Source organism: Clupea harengus, unplaced genomic scaffold (assembly GCF_900700415.2).
Source record: "Clupea harengus unplaced genomic scaffold, Ch_v2.0.2, whole genome shotgun sequence".
NCBI classification, from domain to species: Eukaryota; Metazoa; Chordata; class Actinopteri; order Clupeiformes; family Clupeidae; genus Clupea; species Clupea harengus.
Window position 1 is genome coordinate 1 of NW_024879904.1, and position 20,158 is coordinate 20,158.

Genomic DNA, 20,158 nt, shown 5'->3' on the forward strand with positions numbered 1-20,158 from the left:
AACACTTGTCAATCTGAGCTTCAAAACCGATGGTGCCCTGTGGATACACACACACATAAACACACACAAGTGTTAACATAAATGACACACACACACACACACACACACACACACACACACACACACACACACACACACACACACACACACACACCAACCACACACAAGGGTTAACATAAAATGACACACACACACACACACACACACACACACACACACACACACACACACACACGTGTTAACATAAATTACACACAAACACACACACACACACACACAAACACACACATACACACAAACACACACAAGTGTTAACATAAATGGTCTGACAAGGTGATTTCCCCCCAGGGTCTGATACACGAAAGATAAAACCATGGCAACAGCTCCGATAGGCCGACATGCTAATCAACAGCACATAGCACAACACCTGGGAATAAACACAAACAAACAGGGTTACAGCCAGCTGATAAAGCAACTTAAACAGAACCATCCATCTACCGAGAGCAAAGCTAAATGATAATTCCAGAACCTTCCACAGGTTTCTGAGGCAGGGAAACTGTATCCCTGCGGCTTGGCCTTATGTCTCTTGTTACAGATATGACAGGTCAGTGGGGATGGACGGTTGCCATATCCTGGGCTGTGTTGAGCATCACCAAGCCCTCTTTATGGCCACCATGTGTGCATAGCAGACTGACTCAGATTACCGCATTCACTACATCTGATGAAGTGTATCTCTATTGAAAGCATGTGTCTTGGCCACGAATCATAAAAATCTCTTAATGACAAGGTATATTAAAACCTTTGGGCATACGTTCATGCTCTGTTGGACTCAAAGGTTGGAACATAAAAGGGACACAGAGCAGGACATTTCCAGTAGGAGAGACAGGAGTTTGGATACCCCGGTCACACATGGACCCAACGGCTCTCTATGTAAGGCACAAAGAAACAGCAGCCGCTGTCTGCAACATGTCGGAATCTGCTGATACACATTGCCGTGGCAGGATAAGCAATTACCTTTCCTGCTCACTGTCAAGTGCGAGAGAATCTGCTGATCGAGACAAACCCGCATCCAGCTTCGAAACACGCTATCAGGCGCTGCTAAGGGGGGACGTCGGCCCACTCGTACTGTCAATCAAGAGTACAAGTCAGAGCCAAGAGATAAGAAGGACAATGGGGAGCTCTGCCAGTACACTAAAACAATGCAAAAGAACACGTCTTACTATCGAAACCAGAACTGTTATCTTTCCATAGTCACTTCAATCACCTACTAATTACATCTGACATCACAGGTTGCAGAACTACGCCTTATCAACAAAGACCCTTAATGACAATGCCTTAACCAAGTACACATTTTGAAGACATTCCATCTCAGAAATACCAGCTGTACAATATACACACAATAACTCCAATAGGAGTCAGGGGGAGGTCACAGGGAAAGTAATTAGAATCAGGTCTAATTTAATACTGACATCAGCCAGTGAGCTCTCAGCTGGACCTCAGCTCGTGAGCTCTCAGCTGGACCTCAGCTAGGTGGACCTCAGCTCGTGACCTCTCAGGTGGACCTCAGCTGGTGAGCTCTCAGGTGGACCTCAGCTAGGTGGACCTCAGCTGGTGAGCTCTCAGGTGGACCTCAGCTCGTGACCTCTCAGGTGGACCTCAGCTGGTGAGCTCTCAGGTGGACCTCAGCTCGTGAGCTCTCAGGTGGGCCTCAGCTCGTGAGCTCTCAGGTGGACCTCAGCTAGGTGGACCTCAGCTCGTGAGCTCTCAGGTGGGCCTCAGCTCGTGAGCTCTCAGGTGGGCCTCAGCTCGTGAGCTCTCAGCTGGACCTCAGCTCGTGAGCTCTCAGGTGGGCCTCAGCTCGTGAGCTCTCAGGTGGACCTCAGCTTGTGAGCTCTCAGGTGGACCTCAGCTCGTGAGCTCTCAGGTGGGGCTCAGCTCGTGAGCTCTCAGCTGGACCTCAGCTAGGTGGACCTCAAGCTCGTGACCTCTCAGGTGGACCTCAGCTCGTGAGCTCTCAGGTGGACCTCAGCTTGTGACAATCAGTGAGTTCTCAGATGGACCTCAGCTTGTGAGCACTCACCTTGGCCCTCCACATGAGCCAGAGCTTGAAGATGTCCACGTGACGTCCGCACTGCAGGGCCTTGTCCCCCGTGTCGTAGGATAGGTCGTAGTGCTTGTCCTGCTGGAACAGGTAGAACCGCGGTGCATCTGGTTGCAATTCTGCATCAGGCCCTGAAAAGTAGGCAAGGGGTAAGATCAATTAATTAGTCAATAAAGAAATGAATAAAACAGCTACAAACTAACAGTGCAGTCTGTTAAGAAGCAAACCACTTAAATGTGAGTTTCTGAGTGAATGTATAAAATTATGAGACTTCCATAGTACTGTGTATAGTTGAAGGAGTAATACAGATTAATGTTGAAGGCCTCCTGTATGGATCACCAGGCCAGCATGCATTCATAGATAAAAGGGTTCAGAGCTGGTCAGCATCAGCACCAGGCCAGCAATGCATTGATAGGGTTCATAGCTGGTCAGCATCAAGCTGGACAGTAATCAGCTGGTCAGAATCAGCATACCTCTTCTCTGACCAGGAGGGCAGAACACTGGCAGTGGGACGGCCATCATCTTGTGGGGGTTCCATGTCATTGAATTGGCTCTATGATGAACCAGTCACATGATAATGTCATCAACCAAGCCTTAAATAAATACACTAAATGCATATATAACTCACAATTAATGTCATCAAACCAACCTTAAATAAACACACTAAATGAATTAAAAAAAAAACATAAAATCACAACAGCAGCAAAAATACAGGGGGGGGTGGAGACCACCGAACTGACCTCTCAACCCCGTTCAGCTTCCCCCGGTGTTTCTGTGACATGAGCAGACTGCCTCCCCAGGCACCCTACACACACACACACACACACACACACACACACACAGACACACAAAACAGATGCTACAGAATCATCACGGTAACGTCACACCTGGTGAGAACTCAACATGGCACTGGGACAGCACCTTCCACCTCAGCAAGCCTGTAGTGCCAACAAGCTTTTTTCACTCACACACACGTCTGTGTGTCATTTAGCCCCTTCGACCTGAGCAAGCCTGTAGTGCCAACAAGCCTTTTTCACTGACACACACGTATGTGTGTCATTAGCCCTTCCCCCCGAGCAAGCCTGTAGTGCCAACAAGCCTTTTCCACTCACACACAAGTATGTGTGTCATTTAGTTAACAAACTACGAGGAAAAAAAAAACCCCAATTCAAAACAGAGCTGTTTCTGACTGAACTTTTTACCCTACCTGGAGGATAACAAGATGAAGCCATACGTGAATCGCTGTCATTCATCCTCCTAAGCTATTCCTACTGTTTTTAGATAGTTGTAATATTGTTGTGTTATATGTTGTTGTTGTGTTATATGTTGTCCCTCGTCGCACCAACAGGAGAAGCACTCCAAATTTTGTTGTATGCAAATACAATGACAATAAAGGCTTTTCTATTCTATTCTATTCTATTCTATTCTATTCTATGGAATTTTACATGAAGACAAAATGGACAGAAAGGTCGCGCGCACACTAGACCCTCTCACCCAGAAGGATAATGAGCTACTGGACGGAGGGAGTCTAAAAAGGGAAAGACCTTCATCACTCTCTTCATCACTCTCTTGTTCTCGTGTGCTCTGCAGTGACACACACTCTAAATGGCTCACCCTTGGGCTTGCAGGTCAGCTGAATGTAGGAGTGTGTGTGTGTGTGTGGGTGTGGGTGTGTGTGTGTGTGTGTGTGTGTGTGTGTGTGTGTGGGGGTGTGTGTGTGGGTTTGGGGGGGGCCCACACTGCTAATAACACACCCATAGGCTACATGGTATGGAGTCACGGACTAATGAGGAGACAACACACACCTATTAATCTCGCAGCGCTCAGAGACACACACTAACATACACACTAAAAAACATACACACACACTCACTTTGAACTGACATAATAAACACCATCTGTTGAAGCATTTTTTTTTTTAAAAGCACAGCTTGATTTAATTTCTTGATGCATTAACAATGCAGAACTCACTTCAGACTTATGATGTGCTCGCGGCACTAAGAGATCAATTTTGAACAGTGTGATGCACAAACCAGTAATACTTCACTTACACGCCAACACATCTCAGGACTCTTCAGACAAGAAGTGTTTCAAAGAGCACAGAGCATGAAAGCCAGTAAGAGCTGAGCACTTCAAATGATTATTCCACACTGGTTTGGGCTTAGGAGATCAGCTTCCCCTTTTGGTAGACACTCCTGTCTGCAATGAACATCTCAACCCCACACACACACACACACACACACACGATAGGAAGTGAGGTCCAGAGGAGAATAACATGCCCACTCACGTCCACGTGGAACCAGACGTTGTATTTCTTGCAGATGTCAGAAATGGCGATGAGAGGATCAAAGGCTCCGTAGACAGTGGTGCCGGCCGTGGCGCTCACAAAGAACGGGACGAGGCCCTGGAGGACACAACATATTCACAGGTGACACCTTAGTTCCTGAATGGGCCGCCACACAGAGTCTGGAAATCATGCTTGTCACGGCATCAGTTTAAACAGAAAGAGATCTTGGGACTTATATGAGAATATACTGCTGGAGCTGGAGCTAGAGCTGGGTGAGACGATTGCCAAACATACCCTAAATCTATAGCCTGACGTTGTCATACTCATAATTCTAGTCAGAATATGAGTCTGATACTGCTCCATTGGGCCTTGTGATTATGGGGCGTGTTTCAACCGAATCAGGAAAAAAATGCCTCTTCGCTCAATTGGTTACCTACAACCAATCAGAGCAACGTAGTATGTGACGAGGGCCAGCTGATAAATTAAACTTTTACCGAATCCCGTAGGAAGGACGGCAAAAACATCTTTCGATCGACAAATGCCTTGATCGCGTTTCTCTGTTCCTCTTTCAAAATGAATGCGCTGTCTTCTAAAAACAGACTTGATGGCAGAACACATCTCAGCTCTCCAGCGGCAGCTATGTTTGTTGAAAACGAATTCAAACCAAGCACTCTTTGGTGACGTGGTTGATTACGTTACTGTTGATCATCTGTCCATCATCGTATAAAGCCCGCCGAAACTTCCCGACCTCAAATGTTGTGGGCGGGGCTAAGTTCGGCTGGTTCCCAGGCTACTAAATCTATTAAGTTTCATGTGAAAAATATGAATGGAATCTTCTATGGTTTCAAAACATCTAATCAAATAATTTTGGTTTCTCTGTAGTAATACCCCACATATATTCCATTTAAACTATTAATATCTACTTTGTATTGAAAAACAATAAATGTTAATCATACTGATTGGACAGAGTGATGGTTGAGTTCCCAACCAAAACTGTTTGGTCATTGTCACTTCAGTCATTTCAGTCCGAAAGCTATTCATTTCCACGGAGCACTGGAGCAGCTAGTGTTACTGATGGGGTTCCTATACCTCATCACAGGGGTGCAATAACATGCAATGAGCTGTTTGGGACATTATGCCGAAAACTAAATCTTCCCAAGCTCTCTCTGTGAGCTTGTTGGGCACCACTGGACCATGAAGTCCATTAGATGGAGAAATATTTCTGAAAGGGTGTGATCATGCGGGGACTAGGAGAGGAGGTGCAGGGACTAGGAGAGGAGGTGTGATCATGCAGGGAGTAGGAGAGGAGGTGAGGAGGTGTGATCATGCAGGGAGTAGGAGAGGAGGAGAGGAGGTGTGATCATGCAGGGAGTAGGAGAGGAGGTGAGGAGGTGTGATCATGCAGGGAGTAGGAGAGGAGGTGTGATCATGCAGGGAGTAGGAGAGGAGGTGTGATCATGCAGGGACTAGGAGAGGAGGTGTGATCATGCAGGGACTAGGAGAGGAGGTGTGATCATGCAGGGACTAGGAGAGGAGGTGCAGGGAGTAGGAGAGGAGGTTTCAGACGGTACCTTCTGCTTCGCTTCCAGGATCTTCTTCTCAAGGTCAGATGGTATCATCTTCCCTCTGGTGAAGACAAGGTGGATTAAAATGTGTTTTTTTCCTTTGAGCTCATGCCACCATGTGCAGAATTGGGAAGTGTATTTAATTTAGAAAAATCTTTCTATAAACTCAATTTAAAATCCAATTACTTTTTCATCTCTGATCCACCATACTTATTCTAATTGACAAGGAAAGCCGAGTGGGCTAGTAGAAATTTTGCAACTGTCATTTCACATTTTACATGCTCATTACATCCTCATCCTGTCCTAAATTACTTCCAAACCATGTGAGTTGCTTCACTCATGTTACTGAAAGAAAATGCACTACAAAACAAGTTTCACCACTCATTACAACCATATCTTCCCCCAACTTCTCACTGTCTCCTGTGGCTGTGGTAGACATTGCCAGGGGCGACAGTGGTACAGGAGGTAGAGAAGTCGTTTAGTAACCAGAAGGTTGCTAGTTCGATTCCTTGAGCAAGACAATGAAGCCCTAATTGCTCCTGATGTGCAGTGTGCCATCAGTGTAAAATGTGTATACATCCTTGTAAGTCGCTTTGGATAAAAGCATCTGCCAAATGTAAATGTAGGTAATCACAGTAGCGCTTACGTCTCATCCACCTTGATGCAGATGACGCTTTCTGTCCCGATGCCAAGGGCAGCAGCACCTTTTTTGATGGAGAAATGGCTCTAGAAACAACAGACCACAAATATGTTATTGGTTATTTTTTTTCAAATCAAAGTTGAGATAAACATTCATAATCAGAATTAGGCATTTCTTTATCAGAAAATGATAAATGGTGACCATTGAAGAGAATTCATGAAGTATGTGATCTACCACAGCAGCTGATTACTAGTTATTTTACATGAGTTGTTATGGCTATGGTCTCTCTGAACTTCAGTGTCATGAGTTTCAATATTTCATCACACATGCCATTGCAAAAAGCAATTGGCATCCAAATCCTATAAATATGATGGAAAAGGGACCATCTTTTAGAACTAAGAAGTGACATCGGATATTTTCTCAAAAGACTTTCGATTCCTCACCAATGATCTGCATTTATGTAAACATGAGCCCGAGGATGGCTACTGTTGGCACTTCATCTGACCAGAGTAAACCACATGCAATATCTTAATTCCCATTTCATCTTTCAGAGCGACCTAATCAAATCAAATCAAACTTTTTTTGTACGGTGCATTTCATACCAGAAGGTAACACAATGCGCCTCACAGAAGGAAAAAATGGGGGGGGGGGGGGGGGGTTCAAACCCTTGTAAAGACACAGATTTTCCAGAGATAAATAAACAGGAAATGACGTACTAACCACACCGTAAAGGACTGCTCAGTAATGTAAAGAATAATGTCAAAATATGAATTCCAAGCCGAAGGATATAGGGATGATACACTCTAAAATACTAATTTTAAAATACTGTCATAAAATACTCATCATAAAATACTGTCTGAAATGATGTTCTTATATAACTTTGGGAAAGAGAAAGAGATGAAGCAACAGAGCAGAAGAGAAAAGACAATGATACAAGACAACAACATAAAAACAACAATATAAAGACAACGATATAAAGACAACAATGATACAAGACAACAACATAAAGTGACTGAGAATGAGCAAAGAAAAGTAGCAACAGTGGGGCCTACATGCTCTGAGGTGAAGGCTGCTAGTTTGGGGATTGACGACATTCCTTTTTCCTTCACTTCAGGGAACATCTTGAAGCGTGCCAGCAGCATGGCGTACATGTTGGATATGGCGCCACCTAGAGGAGAGTGACAGTCGCCAGTGATTATGAGAGGCAGGTGATGGGGCTGTGCAGCCTCAGCCAAAGGCAGCTCACAGCTGCCTGACAAAGAGCAGCGGCACAGTTGGCACAAAATCTCACTCACATTCACTCACACACACTCTTTCTTTCTCCCTCTCACACACACTCTTTCTTTCTCACTCTCACACACACTCTTTCTCCCTCTCACACACATCTGTCTGTCTTTGTCTTTGTCTCCGTCTCGTTCCCTAATGTTTTGTGTAAACACTCCTCTATTAGCGGAAGACTCACACACTAAAGGAGTGTGCCTGTTTTTTTCCCACAGTACAAAAACATACTCACTACTGATTTGGCGTACACAAAATATCTGAAGCTGAGTAGTAGTAAAAACATCAGGCAAAAAGGTTGACATCAAGGCTGAGCAGTTTCAGGGGCCTGCATGTGTGCTTTTGGCAACACAACTAATCTAGCTTCTCAGATACCCCTCAAAGCATGAGTGAGACAAACCTGGGATTCATATACATCTCAAACGCCTCTCAACTGTGTGACTCACGGCTCACTGATCAAAATGGAGGCCGAGATACAATGTGAAAGCCAGGCGGACACTCCGCTCCATCAGAATTAGGAAACAAGTCAGAGAGGAGAGGGTAGCAGGGTGGGTGGGGATAGGGGGTGTGGGGGGGCAGTTATGTGTGGGCGGAGCTCTGTGACGTGACGCTTACCAGGAGAGAAGATTCCGTCCCCGCGGCCCTCAGGCCAGCCAATGATCTCCCTCATCTTCTTGAGCGTGACGTACTCCAGCAGCACGAACACCGGCGCCACCTCATAGGTGAACCTGTCCAACGCCGGGAGACCACATGACCCGGTTACACAAAACGCCAAGACAGCACCCCTCCTCCCCAAACGGAGTCCATGATGTCGTTTTTTTTCACTGTTTCACAACAGTCTGCGCCAGTGGTTTTGCAACAGCGTGTCATTGACAGTTTGAGGGCGTATTGAGGGTGTTACATAGAGGAAAAAACTGGGCTGAGACGATAGACAGGGGCTCTGACATTAGCAAATCCTCAAAGTTAAGGACATTTCGTTTTTTTCACAGACACAAAAAAAACGAAATTCCTCAGTAAAATGTTACTCTGAATTGCCTGCTGAATTGATAATGATGCTATCAAACTGCCATTTCATCTGGAAAGATTAGGGAAAAAAATGCCCGACTGAATATCTATTGCAAACAGAATCCAACCCCATGGAGTAACTAGTAAGAATGTGTGTACACCACTGGTCCTGAATCATCCCATTGCCAAAGGAGGGGGATTTTAATTTTATTTATCTTATTTACTTTCCATTATCTAAAATGTACATCACTACCTACTGTATCAAAAGCTTGTCATCAGTTCAAAGGAACATCTCACAAACTAAACTGAAATGAACCTTTAATGTACATGAGTCAAAGTTGTTTTTCCCTCCATTTTAATTTTCTCAGCGTGAATGGCTGTTCTGAGGGCTGGGTTTGGGGGAAGGGCGTGGGGATAATTTCATGTTGGATTCGTTTCAAGCCAGGCTTTTCATTTCACTCCTTTCAAATGATTTCTTTGAGGCACTCAACGCTATCAGACGAAACAGGCGCATAATAAAATGGCATTACAGCGGGGAACCGGGGGGCAGGAAATGAGTGAAAATTCGCCATGTGGTCGAGCCGACAGGAGGAGTACTCACATATTGGTATTGGCAGTCGATGTCAACCAATCTGCCGCCAGGCCGACCATGTCTAATCCAGTGGAGAGTTGATTGAAATACCTGGGGTGCGCTATACATAGACAATGAATTGAGAGAGATTAAATGCTGTTGATGGATTTTAATTAGGCTGTGCATTTAATACGTGTATGGTCTGTGCCTGTTTTAGGGTTCGATTGAGGAAATGTCCAACCATGGCTAAAGTTCAATGTTAGCGATGGTTGAGGAGGGCCTAAAAACACAGGCTCTTCCTGCTACCATGATTTAGTCTGTGTTGTTCTCACAAGGTGCAATAACAAGCCTGACACACCTTTACAACCACAAAAAAAACATTTGCCATTTACAATTCAGTCGACTCACTGAAACCCTTCAATACAGTTACGACAGAACCGAGGAGAAAAATTAAACAATACTCGTTGCTCACTTATCGCCACACTAACACCATGTTGGTGACATTAAAATAACCAATAAATGCAATCTAGTAAAAAATGATTTAAAATAAAAATCGAATGTTAAAAAGACATGACAATTACCTGTTTTAATGGCGTATTTCAGGGTGGCCCGACAACTTACAAGGATATCATCCAGGCTCTCAGGGTCGTCGGAAAGTTCCCAGTTGTTTCTTTGGAGTAATTCATTGGGGTAGTGAAAATCGATGACTTTCGTTGACCTATCGAAGGACTCCACAATATAGGCTAACAAGATATCCACGACCTCCTGGAGGAAAGTCATTGTCTTCGCATCTCCATCCAAAGCAGGAAGAAGATCTGTGAAAATATTTTAATTGTTATCTTTTTAATTATTCATATTTATTTGACTGATACCGAATGATCACCACACTGTAACGGTGAAAAGTCTGATCATTTCACCTTGACAGAGGAAGGTCATGTTGATGATAAACGGGTAAAGGGTGTTTTTTTTTTTAGAAAAGAACACTACGCATTCAAACAGGCTACCGACTGCAAATAATCATATTATGTACAATAAATAATAGGCTGGTAGACAATGATTTACTCCATTCGATATTTATGTAAAATATGATTTCATGTCAATGATCAGTTGAGAAAATAAATGTGTCATAGAATAATGTTAGAAATAAAACATATCCACATTATAGGCTATTTTCTTTTAACATACAACAAATGAATGTGTTCCTGCAATAAACCTTTCTTTTAAAATGGGGAAATGAAGGGGTGTCTTGTACCTGTTGAGTAGAGATCGGAAAAGCCGGTTGCTGCTTTAGAACAATTACATGGTTTATTGCAACCGCAGGTCTCATCCAGTGTCTCCTGCTCTTGTTTGGTCGGTGTGTCTGCTGGTTTCTCTTCCTCGCCGACGTTTAGCATTGCTTCAGTAAAAGCCGAATATCAATTCAAGTCAAAAATCGTAAATCTAAAACAAGTGAGCACCTTTTCACACTGACCTAATACTTTGGAGCAACAAAAAAAAAAACTTAAATTCCGGAGAAATTTTACACGTATTTGATTCTATTCGAAATATTTAAGACTAGCATGGCAATTAACGAAATGTGCAAAAAATCAGGGGATAATGTCAGAAGAACATACCACATAATTTCGATCCAAGACCTCCGGGAAATTTCTGGGCCGCTGCCTGGCACCATGCTCTTGCTGAACAAATACAGTCAAAGCGAAATTCGAGGACAATTCATTTACAGGCATTATTTCCACGACAATACCACAATGAAAAACGCAACAATTCAGGACATAAAAGCACCGTGATTTCATCGTTAACATTGTAGCTGAATTCTTAATAATGGAAACAGAAACAGACGAGTCGTAATGAAATACGCCTGCAACTTTCACATCATGTTAACCTTGAACTAGGAGATTTAGGCTAGGTTCACCATGGTAAATGTCCCATTTTCCAAACACGTAGCGAGCTGAATATGTAATATTGCAAAGCACATACGGTTTCAGTATTACCGCTTGGTCCATTCTGAAGCGTAATGTATAAGGGACTAGGCGTCTCATAGCTTATGATTTTTTTTTTTTAATGATAACTAAAATGTAGCCCTTACTTACTTGCACTGGGGCTTTGGTTGCCGGGGTTATCAGCATTTTGGCCACCGAGAGACCAAAACCCGCTAGAAGCCATTGCAGTCAGTCACAACTACGAAAGACGGAGACAGATAGTGCCCATCCAGACAGAAAAACAAGCCAGCGGGAAACGGGAGCTGTTCAGAGACGTGGTGCTGAAAGCGTCCTGGCGACTCTTCAGTTTGCTGTTGCAAATCCAATTGAGCATTCAACGGAAACACGAACAAGGCGTTAAGATCGTTGCCCCCTCTTCACTCAGGTATCCGCCTGTCTTAAATCTCGGTTGTCCACAGGTACCACAAAACTGCGTGGCGTCTGCTCTGCGCGCAACGCGATTTAAAATGAACAACCACTTCTTCTTGACAGCATGCTCTCCAAATACGCGATGCGTCCACACAATGCGATGAATTGCGTAAAATGTATTTCGAAACGATGTTTTTGAAACAAATCCAAAAATATGAACTAATGAGGAAAAATACCGGCAGATTTACGACCAGTGCAATGCTTGAAATAGTTTCCGGTAAGTGCCAGATTCACTTTTATAAGTGCATATCATAGTCCAACGTGGAAAATAGAGCGAGGGGTTATAATGCCATTAGTAATATAAAAGCCTCGTGTAGCGTGATGCTAACCCAGGTTCACGTCACCACGAGAAATTCTGACGTGATTCTCATCATGACGAAGGGCGTTGCGTGCTGAGTCGTGACCACACATTCGGAGCTTTTCTCTCCTCCTGCTAATTTCAACACTTTGGGAAAAGGACAAACATTCCGAAGTGAAAATTCAGCCTTTTTTCTTCAGGTAACTGTCTCCATGAAGCCCTGTGACTGGAAATGGCGCGCAGCATTTTTACAGCCATAGAATTAAAGTGCGAGCGCATGAGTGAGCGCTCAATGTAGCATAACGTCTAAACTGGGTTGATCTATGATTTTCGGCTCCCGCTATTTTTGTGTATATGACCGACCGGTACCCTTGATGCTGTAACGGTTTTATTTTTTCTGTTATTACGGACCAACACCGAGACATTAATAAACTTCACAATTTTAGGATACCGACAAACCACAACAAGCACCTGCAGATAATTTTAACAATACTTTAGATAATGAGTGTCGCACATTTCATGTGCTCGTTGTGGTTTGTTGGTAGCCTTAGACAAAGCAAAAATACAAATGTATCAAAATAAAGAAAAACATTCATTTATTGCCAGCACGTGCGCACCAGAGGGCACGCGCCTATTACGCACGCGCCTTTCACAAACGCCAATGTAACTTTGAAAATAATCTACACATTTTTCATGACCTTCAACTTCCAATCAATCATAGTCACATATATTTCACAACCTAGCGTTCTGCAGAGTAATGCAAAAGACGCACACAAACAGCATCTGTCGGTTCGCGGGAAGTAGAGTCCGCATCAAGCTTACAAACGCTAAGTGTGGCTCCATCCATCCCTAGCAATAATGTGTGCACCAGTGACCGCCACTCCAACCTACTCACACCCTTGCGGGTGTTGGGTTAGAAAATGTCATATGAAAAGGTTAGAGTTAAGGAAAGCTAAGGGAATAAGCTGATGTAGGATATGGCTTGTTCTAAGAGTGATTTTTTTTTTTTAAATTGGGGTTTGTAAGTGAGAGGTAAAGAGCTCCTATAACCTGTTATTAGTCTCAGGGGTTCCCTATAAACAGGCCCATATTATAAGGGGCTTATCATTTTAAAGTACTCCACATTTCATTATATCCATAACATGGAGCATAGGTGTTGATATTTATGTGCCCTCAAAATTCCATCCAAAATCACAAAAAGGAAGGGAATGGAATAAAATGTTTTGGGATCACACACACACACACACACACACACACACACACACACACACACAGAAAACACAACACGATATGTAATAAATTAGAAACGTTGTATTTTTTAAAGTAAAATATAATGAACACCAGAGACCTAAAAACCATGATGGAATGTGAATGTTGTGGCCCAGATTCTATTCTTATGGTAAGAATAGTTAAGCAGACAAAATGTGTTTCTAAGCACACACGTCATATTACACACAGCTCTCTGGTGTGGTTGTTACAACAATATGTACAGCATTCAACAATCATTAAAACGTCATTGACACAGTACTGTTTATGTTCATAATCTACGTTATTTACAGTGACATCTTCATTGGTAAATACATGTCTCACCCAAATGTGTTACAAGGTCTGATCAGCATTTTTCAATCAACCATAAAATATTTTCATGATGAGTATGTCAGAAGCAGATAAACACCAAATATGTTACATGTAGATGTGACTGGGTTGACATGTGTAGCACTGTGGTCCTACACATATTCTTGGTACAATGGCAGTGATTCAGAGGTTGATGGTCAAGTAGTGATAATGGACAGAAAACCAATTACTTTCTATGTCCATCCCTGAACCCACCAGTTACACTGAGACCATGACCAGTTAATCCTGTAGTTTTTGAGCCATTTCTGATGTCTTGTCACTCAGAGAGTGATCTGTGTATACTTACGGGCAGTTGTTTTGTTGCTAGACGATACAGATGGTAGATTACATTAGCCTCATTAATTCAGCGAAAAGATCCAAACCATTTGTACAACGTGCTCTTCAGTAGTTAACAGATTTTCAGCTATCTTACCAGAGAAAAGCTGTTTTGTTGCATTACATTTCCACAGTATGAATTCCACAGTCTACATGTAAACAAGTACATAGAGAATGAAGGAGAACTCTGTGGGATGCTCTATAGATGCCATTTACAGAAATGATGAGAAATAAACAGTTAAAAAAATTAAATATACATGTATCACAAACAATTTGAGAGGAGGGTGGTTGACCAAGGCCTACCAAAGGTCTACCCCCCCCCCCCCCCCCCCCTCTCTCTCTCTCAAACACACACACATCCACCCACCTACCCAAACACCCACACACACACACACAAACACACACACACCCACACACACACACACACACACACACACACAGTGCCACCTCAGCACTGCTTGATTAGTCTTCGTCTTTGAGAGGTCTTGCGCAGAATCTTCCTGAAGTCGTAAGGGTTGTCTTCTGCCTCACTCTCTGTGGAGGGCATTCTGGGAAGGGATCGCCTGTCCACACAGTGAAAGAAAGAATGAAAGAGAGAGCGAACAAAGGACAGTTACATCACTAGATCCTGAAAAACAAAACGCTTCTCGGAGGGTCGTGCATATGTTACAGTGGTCTTGAGGTACTTGAATTACTAAAACCAGCCGTTTCATCGGAAACTGGAAAGAAGATGAAGAGTTCAAGAGACAATAACGGAGATATTGTGAGAGCATGTGTTCAGGTGTGTGCATTTCCATTTAGACACACACACACACACACACACACACACACACACACACACATATATCTCTATGTGACCCATGGATGTGTGCATTGAGAAACACACAAAGTTTTCTATTATGCTTATGTTAATTAGTCTTATTTTATTCTATTGTATTATTATAGTTAGTTTCTACTATGTTGGCACTCTGAGATTCTTCTGAATGAAGAGTGCGTTACAAATAAAATAAATTATTATTATTATTATTATTATTATTATTAGATGACAGAGTGTATTTATTGCGTCCTGCTCTGCTCATTTACCGTTGGTCTCTGGGCACGATGGGGGCCCCAGGCTCCGAGAGGGGCCTGTCAGACGATCTGCTCCGGTCCGTGGAGGCGCGCGTGTCGTCGGGCAGCTGGCACTGGCTGGACAAGGCGCCCATGGACTTGGAAGGAGACAGGCCCTGGTAATACTGGTCATCCATGTCTGGCAGCTTCCCTCCACTGGATTCAAGACAAATCGAAAGAATGAATAACAAAATGGTTTGTGCAAGACATGATGACATCCCAGGACTGGACACACTGCTCTTGCTCTTACTCTTACTCTGTTGTTGAGTTATTAGTTCTTCCCTGGCCTGTGTCATATGGACTTTGAGACAGAATAAGCGATCAAACCTTTGGGCACTACTACACTTACTAATCTCTCTGCCTGGGTGGCTCACCTATAGCCCTACAATATATACTGTGTTTGGTTTGCCACCTGCCTCCTGGATCAGGCCAGGTTCAACTTGGGTGGTCCTTGCATACTTGCATACTTTTACGGTACAGTCATCCTGTGTACGGTGAACTCGTAACCAGAACGAGACCACTTCTCACGAGCGAACCTGGACCAGTCATTTTGGTCCGTGCCTGAACTCCATTGCTGTGACCTCACATACAGATCCAAATCATACCAAGTGCAGGAAACATTTAAGGTAACCTCAGTTTGTTCGGGTCATCTGGGATAATTTTCTTTGTTGAAAAAAATAAAATGAAAGCAGAGTAAAACTTGATAAAGCCGTATGAGTCATGGTGACATGCAATTACGAGGGTGTGGGTGGATTGTCAGCAGTCATTACTCTGACAGGGGTGACAGGCCCTAGGATATTCCCCCAGCTCGGGAGCAACCCCCCTCCTCCCACACACTTCACTTCAGCCAGAGCCACAGCCAGGGGGGCGGCCAGCGAGCCATAGGCATAAATAAAAGCTTATTACTGGGTTTCATAGCAGGCCGAGCATGGAGCTGCAGCGCCATTATTTCAGTTTCAGCTGAGCTCTCTTGGTCTGTGTGTGTGTGTGTGTGTGTGTGTGTGTGTATGAGAGATATATGAGAGACACACTCTCAGACACTCAGTTTCTCCCTCTGGTGATTTTCCCATCGCTCATGCCCTTCTCTCTCATCTCTCTCTCTTCCGTGTGCGGCCCGTGTGTCATCTCCCTACGACACCCTCCCTTTTTCTCTCTTGCCATCGTCTCCATCCCTCTCCTCCGTGTCGTCTCTGATTGCCCTCTGTTCTTCTCTTCTCCAGCTCCTCTGTTTTTCTCTTCTCCAGCTCCTCTATTCCTCAGCCTGATGTAGCACTGTCTGCTCTTCTTATCTGAAGGGCGCGCTGTAATTCCAATTTTTTTTTTCTTTCTAGAGGTCTTTCCATCTCTGAAAGTGAGGGCCATCTCTGTGGGTCTTCATGATCTGCAACCTCACTCAGTGATTATGATGTAAGGCTGACTAGAAATTGGACCATAACCGTTGTCTTATCCACCAATGAGTGATTGAGTGATGAGCTCCTACTGAAGCGGGGAATGTATATGGTCCTGGAGGCCGTCCTCTGTATATGGTCCTGGAGCCCTTTCACCACTCCATCTCATCCCCCTTCAATGCATGTTTTTATCTCTCTCCACCTCCTTCTCTCTCTCTCTCTCTCTCTCTATCTATCTATCTATCTATCTATCCACCTCCTTCTCTTCTCTCTCTCTCTCTCTCTCTCTCTCTCTGTCAGCCTGCATGCCCAGATGCTATCTTTCTTCCTGACCTTCTCGTTCCTAATAGGGCAGGGAAACGGCTCCTGTCCACAGTCAGCTTTATTTATGGGCAAACAAATTATGATGCCTGTGTGTGTAGTGTGTGTATTTCTGTGTGTGTGTGTGTGTGTGTGTGTGTGTGTGTGTGTGTGTGTGTGTAAGACAGACATGATGGAATGTCTGGCTTAGTTCTCCCAGCATTAAGTCAGATTGTTCAGCTTTTTGGCTGGCTGTCAGTTTGACTACAGGAGGCACAATACTCGCACAGAGAGAGAAAGACTGTGTGTGTGCGCGTGCGTGTGTGTTATACTGTGTAAAATATTTCTCTGTATCAGCTGTAATAGGCAGTACATCCATTTGGTGGAGATGCTGCTGCCTTTCCCCATAAGTGTACTGCTTTGGGCCATAAGTGTACTGCATTGGGCAGAGTCTTGAATTGCAGATAGGCTCAAAACAATATTTGGATCTTGTTAGGATTATTTCATTTTACCTGTGCATCCAAATAAAGTTATATAAATCATAACAATGTTCTATATTCATCCATGATTTGTATGTTCAGGGCATTTTCACATCTCTTAGGGAGACATTTGTAGTTTGGCCAGCTGAGCTGCTGTTTAGATTTCTACAACTGAATTATCATTTATTACATATTGGTCCTTTAGGCTGACTTTGTGGTTGTTGTGAGAGCGCATTAAGCTACGTGACTTGCCTTTTAATCTGTTATTTTTTGCTGGTAGTAGAGGGATAGCAACAGACCTATTGAAGAGATATAATGGGTTCGAAGTCTATACAGAGACAACGTACACACGCATTCTAATGAACAGAATAGAATGCGTGGTCTTTCAAGCAATTATTTAACTACCATGGACGTTATCTTGTTGATTATCCTATACCCCATTAATTCTCTCATAGGGATACACCATAGACATTACAGACCTAGGGTTAGTTTGGGTCACCTATGCTAACCCTCGGGTACATGTGGCTCACACTCACACATGTCTCCAGTACCTAGACTCAGTGAATACACATTTACCATTGCTTCCTGGGCCTTCGCCTCTCATCCTGGACTGATCTCTGCAAGAGAAAAACAAAAATAGAGAAGAGAATAATTAAGAGTTAAAGGCCAAGGTTCATCTGGGTGCAAATGTACCTGTCCTGGACATGAATGCTACCTACATATGATGAGCAGAATAATCACTGTGCACTGGAGGTCATGCGGCTTGACCTGGAGGCAATGCTACCTCAAGCCTCACACACCTCTTGGGTTTACTGCTGCGCTCCGAAATGAAGATATTTCAACACTGAGTCAGTTTTAAAACAGTGTACCTGCTGCAATACAATGCAGCAGGTACAATTGCTCCTTGAACTGTGTGTCTGCATAAACACCAGCGATTAAAAAAAAAGAATTTAAAATGTAAATGTAAATTGTCAAAAAAATGCTGTATTTTTCTTTGCATCAGGCATTTGCCAAACATGGCGGTGAGCAAAAAGGCTTGTGTTCTGTGTTCACAAGTGACAAACTTACATGGATGAGGGTGTAGTATGTAGAATCTAGGGTTAGACAAACTTACATGGATGAGGGTGTAGTATGTAACTTACATGGATGAGGGTGTAGTATCTAACTTACATGGATGAGGGTGTAGTATGTAGAATCTTCTGGCGTGTTGAGCGTCTTTGGTTTCTGTGTTCGCCGGGGAGTGCGCGTCTGCTTCGGGTCGACTAAGAGCAGAACAAATGAACAGTAGCTTTTGGTTAACAACAGCATCAAACTCTGCCACTCTCTCTTGCAACTCGAAATATATTGAATTCCTGTGAAAAGGTGCTTTGCAATTAAGACGTGAGCAGGGCTATTTGTCTGCCAAAACTGTCCATTCTCCACTTAAGAGATGGGCTGAGGGGGAAAATGTCATTTTCAATATGCTTCACACAATGGCACAGCTCAGGAGAAGGCCTCCCATCCCAGCTAGTGGAGAGGAGAGCACACAAAGGCTCCTGCTGGTTTAGCTTCGCTGTTTAGTAACTCTTATGTTGTTTTCAATGGACTCCTTTCAAAGCAGTCGCTGAGGGAAAAAAAGAGGGGCAATCCTTTAAAGTGGGATCACACACAAACACTTTCCACAGCGAATACCTGACCCCCCCTCCCCCCGTCCTTATTGAGCGGGGGCCACTACTGAGAGTTTAACCCCGGGGCGCATGTAGTTTTAATTTTTTTAACAATCAATCAGAAATCCCCTGCCAGTCACAGCATGTTCTAGGCTTTAGCTGACCTATTACCACCGAACAGTGTATCTGCGTTTGCTTGTACTGGGGTAAAGGTTTTTTTTTTTTTTTTGCATTTATTTGGGGATTACACTAACCAGCGCTGGTAAAAATGGTATATTTTCTATTGTTTCCTAGGGTTCAGCAGCGAAACGGTTGACACACTAGTGTTAAGTTAGTGACGTGGGGCAGAGCGCTAAGTCCAGTTCAATCGAGTTCAACTTCCAGAGCAAAACACAATGCTCATTAATGTTAGTTTAATGAATTCTAGGAGCATCTCAGGCATTCTGACCAATCAAAGCTGTAAGATTCTTTACAGGAGCGGGACGTTTCTTCTTTTGTTTAGAAATTAGTATTTCACATCACCTAACATTGAGATAGAACTTTGTTTAAACGAACAGAATTATTGTGGTCGGAGCATTGCGTTGCCCTATGCCTCAGGCACCTCCTTATTTTCATTGTGAGCCCCGCCTTACTGCCTTGAGAGGCAGAGATACATCTTTATGTATTACATTGTTGATCTTACAGTGATATATTTTATTCAACAATGTCTGATCATTATATTTCCCATCCAGGTAACTGTTGGGTTAAGCCCAAGAAAGCCTCCAGAGGAACAATTCATCAATGTCCAGGAACGCCAAATGAGAAGAAAAAAAAACGTTGTCATGTTTATTGTACAAGCTTTTCTGAAAGGTCGACCATGAGCCTTGATTGCTCAAAGGGAATAAAGCCAATTCAGGGGGCTTTCATTTTAATGGTCACTGTAATTGCAGGAGCACTTTCCACTGAAATATAATTAGCATTTAATGACCTTTGCATAAAGAGCAATGTGATTGGCATTCAAAATGGAAATTATTGCTCAGTTGTATTTCTTGCTAAGATGGGCGCCTACAGGTAATCTGGTTACATGTTCAATTGTTTATTAGCTTATTATGCTAAAAGCATTAGAGAAGAGCATGTGACTGCAACGAGACTG

The 20,158-nt window shown here is 43.5% G+C and overlaps 2 protein-coding genes across 2 annotated transcripts in view; both read right to left on the reverse strand.

Annotated features, from left to right (window-relative positions):
- Nucleotides 1-4: 4 nt before the first annotated feature.
- LOC122130693 (glutamate decarboxylase 2-like) lies at nucleotides 5-12,469 on the reverse strand (the record flags this gene model as incomplete). Its single annotated transcript, XM_042705421.1, is given in 16 exon segments — nucleotides 5-37; nucleotides 2,081-2,200; nucleotides 2,203-2,232; nucleotides 2,575-2,604; nucleotides 2,606-2,654; nucleotides 2,842-2,906; nucleotides 4,389-4,505; nucleotides 5,960-6,014; nucleotides 6,600-6,679; nucleotides 7,646-7,761; nucleotides 8,487-8,599; nucleotides 9,478-9,568; nucleotides 10,029-10,262; nucleotides 10,700-10,843; nucleotides 11,061-11,123; nucleotides 11,538-12,469. Coding segments are annotated over 16 exon segments (1,413 nt in total), but the record flags the coding sequence as incomplete, so codon positions are not given.
- A 2,002-nt stretch (nucleotides 12,470-14,471) lies between these two features.
- The window catches only part of LOC122130692 (myosin-IIIa-like), a 36,326-nt gene continuing 30,639 nt past the window's right edge, over nucleotides 14,472-20,158 (reverse strand). The window contains 4 exon segments of the mRNA XM_042705420.1: nucleotides 14,472-14,666; nucleotides 15,187-15,369; nucleotides 17,957-17,997; nucleotides 18,551-18,642. Coding sequence (XP_042561354.1) covers nucleotides 14,552-14,666; nucleotides 15,187-15,369; nucleotides 17,957-17,997; nucleotides 18,551-18,642 — 431 coding nt within the window. The 3' untranslated portion in view covers nucleotides 14,472-14,551.